Source organism: Channa argus, chromosome 1 (assembly GCF_033026475.1).
Source record: "Channa argus isolate prfri chromosome 1, Channa argus male v1.0, whole genome shotgun sequence".
Lineage (NCBI taxonomy): Eukaryota > Metazoa > Chordata > Actinopteri > Anabantiformes > Channidae > Channa > Channa argus.
This window is the reverse complement of record NC_090197.1, coordinates 6487388-6500349: the sequence shown is the minus strand read 5'-3', so window position 1 is coordinate 6500349 and position 12962 is coordinate 6487388. Positions and strand designations below refer to the sequence as shown.

At 39.8% G+C, this 12962-nt stretch overlaps 2 protein-coding genes across 5 annotated transcripts in view; both read right to left on the bottom strand.

The window, feature by feature from the left end:
- The window catches only part of LOC137100591 (class I histocompatibility antigen, Gogo-OKO alpha chain-like), a 122871-nt gene that overhangs the window by 18201 nt on the left and 91708 nt on the right, over positions 1 to 12962 (bottom strand). The gene's annotated exons all lie outside the window — the stretch shown is intronic.
- LOC137101044 (uncharacterized) lies at positions 1024 to 11700 on the bottom strand. The gene is made up of 7 exons (XM_067478891.1): positions 11640 to 11700; positions 7211 to 7552; positions 5023 to 5223; positions 2771 to 2869; positions 2106 to 2140; positions 1902 to 2027; positions 1024 to 1281 (listed from the first exon to the last, which is right to left on the bottom strand). Exons 1-7 carry the CDS (start codon positions 11677 to 11679, stop codon positions 1252 to 1254), a joined length of 873 nt encoding a protein of 290 aa, XP_067334992.1. The 5' UTR covers positions 11680 to 11700; the 3' UTR covers positions 1024 to 1251.

The following is a 12962-nucleotide window of genomic DNA, read 5'->3' as shown; positions in this document are numbered from 1 at the left end:
TGGGAAGGTTTACTATTGTTCCAAGGCTTCTCACCTGGAATCTAGGTGGCGCCACCTCCACTGGCTCCTGCTGCAGGCGGCTTAGCTCCAAAAGAGAATCCCGTGATATGAGCCTGCTTGGACTGCTGGTAAATACAGTTGTATGCAAAAGTTGGACAATGTCCATGATTTTCGTTTATAAATATTTGGGTGTTTGGATCATCAATTTCATTTTAATCTATCAAATAACTGAAGGACACAGTAATATTTCAGTAGTGAAATGAGGTTTATTGGATTAACAGAAAAGGTGCAATATGCATCGAAACAAAATTAGAAATCAGACTTTAAATCAGACTTGTGTGTCTGTACACAAATCTGTAATTGTGTATGTAAAATAATGTGCAAATGTATTCACTCCAAAAACTAAATGCAAATATCTAGTTTGAGAGAAAACACAGTTTTTAACTAAAAGAGGTGGAAAGACTCACAACTGGCTGTTTTTTTTACACGTGGATTATTGCTTCTGTCCTGTCGTCTGGGAGATTTGTCTGTGTGTACAGAGATTTGTCCTTGACTTTGTCCTGCTCAGCCAAACAGTGTTTCTAGTGTTTCTGTACTGTTAGCTACAGCAGCTAACGTTAGCAGATGCAGGCAGCTCAACAGCTACAGCTAGTGTAGCTAACAGCTAACAAACAGCAGGAGCTAACTTTACTCCTAAAAGTGCTGTTCAGGGGCAACTGCACTTGTTCTTGAACAAACCTTTCAGAGGACAGGGGACACGTCTTGGAGACCTACAAGCTGAAGTCCAGTTTCCACTGAACAGCACTCTGGGACAACCAGGACCTGTCTAGACTGAAGGTTTGGATCCAAATATGAACAGTGTAGGAAGTGAAGCTACTGATTTTACTTGTGATGATACTTTTAGCAAAGATCATTTCACCAGTTATGATACAATTTAGTCTTAAAATTTAACTTTAAATGGCACATGACAACACACTGTATCCTACAAATGAGAGAGTTATAACTTATACAATATAAAAAAAATATATAAAAAAGAATGAAGACTACATCTAGTACAACGCTGAGTCTGTGAGAGAGTGAATGTAGCTACATTAGCAAAGAAGTTTCTCCTGAGGTAAAGCAACAGAGTAGAGAGGAGGTGAAGCATCTTCAGGGAGGCTGCGAGAACTCGCTTCTACCCGAGGTTCAGAGTAGACAACTTTGTCTGTGTCAGCACAGGGGGAGCTGGCTTCTCTTTTAGGAACGTCCACCTTAGACTAAGTTACCAGAATTGTCTTCAGTCTGAAATGTAAAAAACACAGGTCAGAAATTAGCTCTTCATCACTGTCACATGTGTTTAAAACTTTATTTAAGTTCATCTTGTCTTGACTTATACTTAAGAGTCAGGAAGCCACATTAGACATTTAGCAGATGCTTTTATCCAAAGCAGCTTACAAGTAATGAGCAGACACTAGAGGCAACTGTGTGTTCAGTGTCTTGTCCAGGGACACTTTGACATGTAGCCAAGAGGAAGTGGAAGTCAAACACTGACCCTGTGGTTTGTGAAGGACTGTTACACCAGCTGAGCCACAACCACCAGAACAGGAAGCTGCACTGCAGCAGTCTGATAGTTTTAGTTTTTCTCTGTTTTGTTAGATGAGCATCATCACATATAATTTATCTTAATGCTGTTATTAAAGGATAAATTAATCAACCCTCACAATTAGCTGCTGACTTCCTTCACTTTTCTATTTCCTGAGGCTTTATTTACCAATACTTTTATTACAACATAATGACTAAAAAGTCTTTGTTTCACAGGCCACAAAACAAAAAGTGAACAATTAGCTTATTTCTAACTACAATCTTTGTGTCTGGGCTTAAACAATGTTCTGGTCTAAAAGCTTTTTTTTTTACATACTTACATCCTGACCACAGGTGTCAGTGGCCAAGCTGTATATATCTGTGGTCCTGACCTCATCTTGATGGATCAAAGTGTAAACTGTAGACGCTTCCACAGGATCTCTGACCTCTTCATACACTCTGCTGGACTGTAGGAGGAGAAAGGTTTGATATGTATCAGCTGGTTTTAACAAATATTACTGATGATAGGATTTATTCAGACTCACCTCTCTAACATTATCATACACTGTTTCCACAGGACCTGAAAAACATGGTTCAGAGACTTAAAAACACATCAGCTCAGACTAAAGCTTCAGAAATTCTAATTTCAATTTTGTGCTGGTTGAAGAAAGAAAAAACACTGTACTTTTTTAAGCACTACATCAAAAGTGGAACAGCTCTGTACATGTTGCATTATGACATTTTCCATTCAACCTAAACAGTCATAATGTAGATAGTTAGTCCCAACCCTCTGATATGAGCCACAGCAGCTGTACTACAACTTCATCACCATGGTTACAATAATAAAGCAATGATTTGAATTGAAATAGATCACTGTACCATTGACATCATGGTTCTGATTATCAACACACAACTGTGAAACAGGTTAAAAGAAACTAAATCCTCTAGTTAGAAACACAATCTAAAGTTGTTTTCCATATCTGTACGTTTTGCATTTATTAACCCGTTCATCTACCCAGACCATCCTGTGCACATCATGGATGTATTTAGTAGAACTGGGTAACAGATTACAAGTTGCTACCTGATTCCTTCTTATGATAGTTGCTCAGAGGCCCCAACTCTGAAAGTCTTCATGCCTTAGATTCCAGATTCCAGCTCTTTTCTGTGTGTGTGTGTGTGTGTGTGTGTGTGTGTGTGTGTGTGTGTGCACCTTTGAATTTACTGCTCCTCTTCCTGCAGAATATCAGCACAGCCACTGATAATATGATGATCATGAAGACCAGAATCAGACTGATAACCAGCGCTGCACCTGTGGCAGAATTAACAGTAAAACCAGTTTGTTTTACTCTGAAACTTCATGTCTCATTGTGACATATTGTCTGGATTGAATTTCTACAGGACCGTTTGAAGCAGCACTGTCAAGTTAATGACAATATGAACTTGGTAACTGTTAGGGGACAGAGGCACTGTCTTGTGAGATTTAATGTCTCTGGGTAGGATCCATTTTCTTCCACTTGGTCTCTTCCCATCTCCTTTTTTTTAGATGATATGCTGGTAACTCATTCAAACAACTGTATTAGACACAGTAAACAGATCACAATGTCGTCTGCATGATGTCAGTGTCACAGTCTATCTACATTTGTTACTTTTGTCAAACTGTGTAACCTGCACTAAGCTTATCTAACACATCTAAGACATCATTTAAAGCCCCTCTCTGCCTCAGACATACAGATCAAAAACAGCTCTGCCTTAACACAGTACAAGGAGTCGTGTTAGCAGTGAGACCCATGTGGAAGTTTAAAGACTTGTCAGATGCCAAAATGCTGCACAGTGATTTATCATAGTCATTATACAGCTCTGCAAATGTACAACAGCAACAAAGTTTTGCTGCAGTGATCACAGAGTAAAAGTACAAATACTGCATTCATGTTACTCACTAGAAGACAACATACTTTCACACACAGCTTAAACACAACTACTTAGCAGCTGCACAAAGTAACAAACATTAACATTTGGGATTTTGTAACAATGTTGTGAAAACTGCAGTAGCTTGATGGAAATACACAGCAGTGAGGACATCGTAGTTGGTTCTTCTTCACCTAAAGAAACCTCCTGAGCCAGACTGATGAGCCACATCATTTCAGCTCTGCTACAGGCCTGAGATGATACTGTATGTTTAACACTTTATTATATTCCACTCCTACATCCTTTCCCATTACAATATCCTGCTAACTTGTATGTGAACACGGGAACATTTAAAACAGGTTTTTCTAATTAGGAAAAGTCTAACTAGTGTGAAACAGGCTTCACATCCTGATCTTAAGGACGTCTTTCCTTAGTCTTTGTCTTCTGTACTTGCTGGTAAACTCCCTGCCTCCTGTTATATTGTACTTCTAGTCCTTTACACTTCAGAAGGAAATGTTCAACTTTTTACTCCACTACATTTGATTCCTTGAGTTACTCTGCAGATCCAGATTCTTAATAAAAAGAGAAAAAGTCGACAAATCACAGTGTGTTTTAGAGTGAGCTTATGAATTTTACATCATAATGCTCTGATATTGTAGTGTAGCATTTTTACTTTTTACTTTCTTTAGTGCATCATTGTATCAGGTCTACAGCAACTGTCACTGAGGGTCATGTTCATGTTTCTGTGCTGAGTAACACTACGTTTATTATAGAGGGAACTTTAAATGATGCTACCGCAAGGGGGCACAAGCCAGTTTCTACTTGTGCTAGTCCCAAGTCTGGATAAATGCAGTGGGTTGTGTCAGGAAGGGCATCCAATGTAAAACACTTGCCAAATTAAAAATGCAACTTCCATACCAGATCAGTTGGGGCCCGGGTTACCCTGTTGACCTACAGGGTACGGGTTGAAATTGGACTACTGTTGGTCGAAGTCAAAGAAGGAGAGCAGGAAAGTGTGTTTTATACGCAGAGAGAGAAGAGGAAAGATAAGAATGTAGGACTGACAGTAGGGACTTTGAATGTGTTTGAATTTGTTCAAGACGGTGGTGAGACCAGAGATGTTGTTCGGCTTAGAGACAGTGGCACTGAAGAAAAGACAGGAGGCAGAGCTGGAGGTAGCAGAGCTTAAGATGTTGAGGTGAACTTTGGGAGAGACGAGGATGGACAGGATCAGGAATGAGGACATCAGAGGGACAGCTAATGTTAGATGTGTTGGAGATAAAGTCAGAGAGGACAGATTGAGGTGGTTTGGACATGTTCAGAGGAGAAACTGTGAATATATCGGTAGAAGGATGCTGAGGTTGGAGCTGCCAGGCAGGAGGTCTAGACGAAGAATAAAGAGGAGATTTATGGATGTAGTGAGGGAGGAAATGAAGTTAGTTGGTGTGAGAGAAGAGGATGCAGAGGACAGGGTTAGATGGAGGCACATGATTCTCTGTGGTGACTCCTGAAAGGGAACAGCCCAAAGGAAAAGAAGAAGAAGACCTTTATATGTACCTGATGATCCCATTTCAGGCTGTTGGTGGGTGTCAGTGGAGGATGAGGATAAAGTTATGAATCTTCCTGAACTGGAGCTTAAACTCTCTGTTGATGACAATGGTGAAGATGATGATGGTGATGATGACGATGATAATGAAGAGAATGTACATGATGTTGTAGAAGGTTGGAGAGCTGTGCTTGGTGGTGAAGAGGTTGAAGCTGTGAACAGTGAAACAATCAAATAATGATCCAGAGGAGATGCTGTTTTCCTCATGATGTTAATAAGATGAACTGCTTTTCTGTCGTCCTGACAACAGGCCTCAATTGTGAGATTACTGTAGCTCAGTATTCTTGTAATACATCCATTCATGGAGTTCATCCATAGGTGTTCACTAAACATCACAGATGCAGCAAGAAAACAACGTTTGAGGAGACTGTGCAGAGAAGAACATCAGACTGGCTGTTACTGGTTAGTGAGAGCTAAAAGAGAGAAAAGGAAACAAGATGGATGTGGAGCTGACTAGTTCTTGCTGGTAGATGAGTAAATCATTCTTTTTAGCTGCTTGTTACATTTTGTGTTGTGTTTGCTTGGTGTGTGGTTGTGTTGGTGAAGTTCTAGTTTTTGATCATCCACACATGTTGACAGAGGTTCAGCAAATGTACCAATGTTTCTGAATAAGCCACTAACATGAGATTGGAAGTGGTAACACCTGCTCTTGTGCTGATTCATGTAGAACATTAGCTGTTAGTAGTTTAGCTTGTTTTTACTGTTAATGATGAAAAGATGCAGCACTTATTTTACCTGCTTATTCGTAACATGAGAAGGAACAAGGGAGATGTGCAGAGCTGTGGCAACTACAGAGGAATAAAGCTGATGAGTCACACAATGAAGTTGTGGGAAAGAGTAGTGGAAGCTCGGCTAAGGGCAGAGGTGAACATTTGTGAGCAGCAATATGGTTTCATGCCTAGAAAGAGTCCAACACATGCAGTATTTGCTTTGAGGACGCTGATGGAGACGTACAGAGAAGGTCAGAGGGAGTTGCATTGTGTCTTCCTAGATTTAGAAAAAGCGTATGACAGGGTGCCGAGAGAGGAGCTGTGGTATTGTATGAGGACGTCTGGAGTGGCAGAGAAGTATGTTAGAGTGGTGCAGGACATGTATGAGAGCTGTAAGACCGTGGTGAGGTGCTGTAGGTGTGACAGAGGAGTTCAAGGTGGAGGTAGGTCTGCATCAAGGATCGGCTTTGAGCCCCTTCTTGTTTGCTCTGGTGATGGACAGACTGACAGATGAGGTTAGACAAGAATCTCCCTGGACTATGATGTTTGCAGATGACATTGTTATTTGTAGTGAGAGCAGGGAGCAGGTGGAGGAAAATCTAGAGAGGTGGAGGTCTGCTCTGGAAAACAGAGGAATGAAGCTTAGCCGCAGCAAGACAGAATACATGTGTGTCAATGAGAGGGACCCAGGTGGAATGGTGAGGTTACAGGGAGCAGAGGTGAAGAAGGTGCAGGACTTTAAGTACTTAGGGTCAACGGTTCAGAGCAACGGTGAGTGTGGAAAAGAGGTGAAGAGGCGAGTGCAGGCAGGTTGGAACGGGTGGAGAAAAGTGTCAGGTGTGTTGTGTGATAAAAGAGTATCAGCGAGAATGAAAGGAAAGGTGTTCAAGACGGTGGTGAGACCAGCAATGTTGTTCGGCTTAGAGACAGTGGCACTGAAGAAAAGACAGGAGGCAGAGCTGGAGGTAGCAGAGCTTAAGATGTTGAGGTTCTCTTTGGGAGTGACGAGGATGGACAGGATCAGGAATGAGGACATCAGAGGGACAGCTCATGTTAGATGTTTTGGAGATAAAGTCAGAGAGGCCAGATTGAGGTGGTTTGGACATGTTCAGAGGAGAAACTGAGAATATATCGGTAGAAGGATGCTGAGGTTGGAGCTGCCAGGCAGGAGGTCTAGAGGAAGATCAAAGAGGAGATTTATGGATGTAGTGAGGGAGGACATGAAGTTAGTTGGTGTGAGTGAAGAGGACGCAGAGGATAGAGTTAGATGGAGGCACATGATTCACTGTGGCGACTCCTGAAAGGGAACAGCCCAAAGGAAAAGAAGAAGAAGAAGATTCGTAACATGAGAAGCTGTCAGAGAACAGTCAGTTTTCTCACAGCTTCACAGACATGAAGGAACATTTTCAGAACTTTCATAGAAACTCACCTTCTGTGACAATGATCTCAAACTTATGATGTGAATCTGGGAACAGAATTCTGTCCAAACTACACCTGTACAATCCTGAGTCAGACTTGTTCAGCTGTGTGATGCTCACATAAATGAGTGATTGTAAAGATCCTTCTTTATATTCAATACTGTATCTGCCGCTCTGAGCTCTGTTACTGGTTGTTTCAATGAGAATGTTTCCTGTTGTACAGTCTCCTTTACAGAACAACTTCCTGCTTCCAGAGAAAGAAAATGAGCATCCAACTGTGATGTTTCCTCCTTCAGTTCCTGTACGAGTGGTGATTTGTGCATTGGTGAGACCAGTGTTTCCATCCTGCAGAGCTGTTGAAAAGATGAACAATCAATAGTTACTATCTTCCTGTAAGATGCTACAGTCTGATGATGATTCCTGTTTTACATTTCCACACAGTCACACTGAGCACAGAGCTCATCACTTTTACTACAGTCATACTTTTTGATTCTGTCAAAGATTTAGAAAATGTAAAATTCTCTCATCCACCTGTTTGAGTCTGTTTTAACTGAGTGATGTTGATCATTTTGTTTCCCTTCAGTCATTCATTCTGTCATTGTGTTCATGTGATCACTATTTGTGGTTTGATTTCTTTTCCTAATCAGTTATTATCACATGTTCCTCAACAGATGTGTTGATATCATTCAAGCTTGTCAACATTACAGTGACCATTTTTATCTTTCACAGTTATTAATTGGTTTAGTGTAGTAGCTTGTGAATTACAACCTAGGAAGCTCATGAATTCTCCTAGTGGGTCAGTCTGCCTCAGTGTGAGAGGGCTGGTCTGTTTGTTCTTCTTTCAATAATTGTGTCCTGTACACATTACATATATCCCACACAGATATTCAATAGGCTGGTGCAACCTGTAATAACATTGACAGGCAGCTCACTGCATGTGCTATGAAATGAAACAAGGAGAGTAAGATGTGCATCAACTCTGAAACATTTTAACAGTGTAGAGGAAGATTGTTGCTCAACAGCCTCGTGTCAGAAGAAACTGATCAAAATCTCAGACTGGAGTAAAAACAATGTACGTAGCTAAAGATTCTTCTTTAAATTTCCTTTTAAGCAGGTCCATCATTTTACATATTAGCTGAACACAAACTGTGTTGATTGTTAAACTTGACAGTTTAAATTTCACTTGTCTGATTGGGCTGATTTTCCACACTGCTTTTTTGTTGGGAGTCAGTCTCTGTTCTCATTTAATATTTTTTTGGTTTATTTTGTTGACATCGAACAATTAAGATCCAAACACAAAGCAAATGAGTTTAAATGGTAAATTCTTAAAAGTGACCACTTTGTGTCTCAGCCAGCTTTGAGAGACAGGGACCTGGAAAGGTTGAGTTTCCATCACTCTGTTGGCAACTACTCTCAAACCATCTCATTTGGGTTCAAGTCAGGTGATTGTGGAGGCCAGGTCACCTGATGCTCGCTCATTGTCCTGTTGAAAGAATAATCTTGGTCTCACTAAATGCAAATCCTACAGTATGTTGTAGTAGACATGCTGGCTGAAGGTTTCCTGAACTCCTTGAAGAAATCACTGACTAACACCCCACACCATCACCTCATCCATGCTTCACAGTGGGAACCAGACATGCAGATATTACACCACAGAGTCACAGCAGTTGGAACCAACAATGCAGCCAAACCAAACCCCAAGTTCAGACTCGTCAGACTAAACCGTACATGTTCTACTGGTCTAACACCTATTTCTTTTTTGTATTTCTTGGCCTAAAGCAATTCTCATCTTCTTTCTGGTCCCACTCAGCTTCTTTGCAGCAATTAAACCATTAAGGCCTGGTTTATAAAGTGTCCTCTCAGAAAAGCTGATGTTAAGATGTGTCCTTGATATTTATTCTACATTGTAGAAAAATAGCATAAACACTGAATGAGAATGTGTCCAAACTGTTTTATTTTTCTTTAGGGAAAAATAGCTGTCAATCACAAGACCAGACCTGCTGAACTTCTAGACAAACTGGAGATGTGGGCAGTGACCCAAACTTTTGTTTGATATCTGTTCCTGCACACATTTTGCCCTGAGTGTTTTCTCTTTGCATGAGAATGCAATGTTGCAATTTTGTAGATGTGTTGCATGTCACAACCATAGTTTTCTGTTAGACTGTATTTGACTGTACAGTTTGTTCATTTCAGGTTACGTGAAATTAAGCTGGAACAGTTTCCTCTGTAGCTCTAAGGAGGTAAACTAAGTGCCTGGTTGAATCTCTGAGATCAGGTGAGTCATTAATGATGAAATTCACTAAACCATCTTTAAAATACCGTAGATATTGGTCCATCTGTGATCAAAAACATTTTAATGCCTTTTTCCCCCCAATTCTATTCAACTTTATTTATACAACACCAATTTACAACAAAGTCATCTCAAGGCACTTTGCAGAATAAAGTCAAGACTATAAAGATGTACAAAGAGAACCCAACAATTCCCCCTTGATCAAGCTCTGGGCAACAGTGGAGAGGAAAAAACTCCCTTTAACGGAAGAAACCTCCAGCAGAACCAGGCTCAGGGTGTTCGACCATCTGCCTTGACCGGTTGGGGTGAGTGGAAAGTGAAGGGAGAAAAGAAAAAGAGCAGCAAATGCAACAACAAAACATCGGGCAGGTTGGTAGAACCAGTAGCTGCACACTGGAAAACACACAGCTTAAAGCTGAGGACACCTGCAGAAAGGGACAGAGAGAGGGAGACAGAGAAGGACAAAGACAACTACGAGAGAAAACACACAGAGTTAATGTCATACAGTGGTGACAATTGTGGGGTGAGAGGAGAGGAGAGAGGGTCAAGAGGAGGAAAGGAGCTCAGTGCATTGGGGGGTGGGTCCCTATCAAAATCAATCAACCACAACATGAAATCCTTCATGCAGACAAAGTGTTAAACAATCTGAACTCTGCACTAATACAACACATTCCCAGTCAAATGCATGTGTGTATTTTTAAGCATTATGTGGTAAAAATCCTCTGGAATATCTGTTTTTTGGGTCTTTGGTTTTGGGTTTAGTTACATTTGTAGGAGGCATTTATTTATTGTTGTTTTGAACAGCCAATCAGATGACACGGTTGGTGTGAGGAGGTGAGGAAGAGATGTGTGTAGACAAATGATGTTCATACTACAGACTAAAACAGAGATTCCAAGTTTGTAAGTTACAAGAAGGGAACAGAGGAAAACACAAAGATAAAAAGTAGATAAAAAGTCAAAGTACAAAGAAGAGAATAGTGAGCAGGATAATGAAGGTGATTTCTTTGATCTGGAGTCAGATTTGTTCTGGTATGAGGGTGAATGCACCAATTCCTTTGATCAACATATGGAGTCAGTGAGTAGAATTTACTGTATCTACTTCTTATTTTGTAAAGTAACTTTAGAGTCACACCAGGAATGTTTAATAATTAACTTTATAACTGTAACTTTATAATGGAACTTAGGTCAATCTGCTGTGGTGTTGTCACTGAGGATTTCCACATTATGTGCTGGGGCTGGGTGGGTGAGGTGGAGAATGAGTTGCAGTGTTAAAATGTGGGTTTCCTGTAGCTACTACTGTTACAAGTTATGTGTGAACACACAGACTACAATTATTATTTATCTGCTCAGGAAGCATCCTGGACAACCAACTATAGTCATTTTTACTTGTTAGCAAAAGTAGTTATACTTTTACTTTACAGACTGCAGGTATTTCTTCATCCATCCAGTTGAACAGTCAATAAATTAATTTTATTTTTCCATGTGGGTTCTGCAGGGGCTATTTAGCTGTGACTAGAGCAACTCAGAGGACAACAGCTGGACAAGCAACATGAAGAAGACGCTGGACTAACCTAAATGAGACACAGGTGGTGTGCTGTGTATGGGAGGAACCCACCATGAAAAAGTCAGAAGTACCACTTTGTGTGCAGCATGAACAGGAACTTACTTTGTGTGTTAGCAGCACTGAATAGACAGAAAACACCTAAAGATAGAAGCAGCATAACTGAGACACGAACACAGACTTGTTTTCCATTTTCCGTAATAAAGATTTGAAAATAATTTATATAATAATTTATAATTTATATTTTTCACCTCGACAAACTTCTTCTACTATACAACAGAGTAAATTTAAATAAGTGACATATATAAAGAGGAACTTCTGCTGAAACAGTGTTTGTGCTGCACAATTTATCACCATTTTTCACTAAGAAGTGAGTCATGTCCAGACAGACGCCCAGTGACAGTCTTAGGTTATGATGAAGAGCAAGTGGAGAAAAGTTGCACTAATGCTGCATAGTATTGAGACATGGAAGAGACAGAACAAACAGAGCAATGCTGATGTGTGTGTGACTAAACTAAACCTCCATTAAAACTAAGAGAAAAAGCTCATTCAGAAAATCCAAATAAGTCTAGAAAATAAAAATACTCACAGAGGAAGAAGAAGCAGATTAAAATGTGATGAACGTCCATGTTGAGGCTCTGATGACTGAGGCTCTCTTCCTTCTTCACTGTCAAACCAGGAACTTCTCACTTCTCTAGAAGACAGAGTCCCTCCTTCAAACACACTCATCTCCACTCTCCTCAACTCTTTCTATCAAAATCAATCAACCACAACATCAACAACAACTGATGGTTCTCTGTCACTGGAGAGTCATAACATATTACATATGTTCTAATTATAAGTAGTTTATTAATTGGCTGGATAACAAAACCTATATCTGTCACAGTCCTGGTTCTTGGATTTACTTCCTGCCCCTGGCTTTTATTTTGAAGTCCCTCAGTACCATTTCCTAGTTAGTTTGTTTAGCTTTCTCCTTGTTAACCCTCATTGTGTTCACCTGTTCTCCCCTCTAATCCTCTTTAATTCAAACATTGCCAGTGATGTAAATTCCCACTTGAACCAGTGAGAGGAGCTTTTGCTCCTTGTTGAGTTTCCATCCTCATTCATTTACATCGTTTTAACTTGTTTACATGCAAGAATGATTTTTCATAAGTTCCACTTGACTTCACCTGAACTGAATGAGAATATGTACAATTGTGTAAAACCTCAACTTCCTTATCAATTTTCAGTTTATTTTGAGGAAGTAAATTATTTTAATTGACAACATTTGAAGTGATCTTCATGTTTAACTACAAACTACTTTTGGGGAACTGAGCAACTGTAAAACTATAATAAAGACGACTAAAAATGATGTGATGAAAGGAGAGAATGACAGAGTGAGATACTCAGAAAGAAGAAGCAGTGATATGATCATCTGTGTTTGAGGCTCTGCTGTCTCTTCCTTCATTACTGACGAACCAGAAAGTCCACAATGAAGAACTTGTTAACTTGTCATGTTTCCTGTAGGTGATGAGTTTAGGTTTGAGTTTTGTGTTTTTGTCTGTTTTTGTAAATTTGTTTTTGATTTTGAACATATGTCTTTTATGATATATGAAGTGGTTGAAAGATTAAAGTTGTTTTTATTGGTCATCAAGTCCATCAAATGTAGATGTTGGGTTTTACTAATGTTTATTGTTTTAATGTTTTAATGATTTTACTCTGTGAAGACTCAGTGATGTTGAAACATTAGTTTGCACCAATTAAACCAATTAACCAATTAATTTCTTCAGGCTCATCAACTTGAATATTTTATCTAATAATTCACATTCTCAGCCTGCTGTGTTGTCAGGAGCTTACACTTAGTCATACAGTTCTCAGAGCTCCATCCAGGATATAATGAAACTGACCTTAAAGGTTTAATTGTTGATCAAAC

Excerpts from the sequence above, each read along its gene's own strand:
- LOC137101044 (XM_067478891.1), bottom strand. The coding sequence starts at position 11,679 with ATGGACGTTCATCACATTTTAATCTGCTTCTTCTTCCTCT. Across the intron at positions 2,870-5,022 it reads GCCTGAAATGGGATCATCAG|GTGCAGCGCTGGTTATCAGT; the intron begins GTACATATAAAG and ends ATTCTGCCACAG. Across the intron at positions 1,282-1,901 it reads CTGACACCTGTGGTCAGGAT|ACTGAAGACAATTCTGGTAA; the intron begins GTAAGTATGTAA and ends TTTACATTTCAG.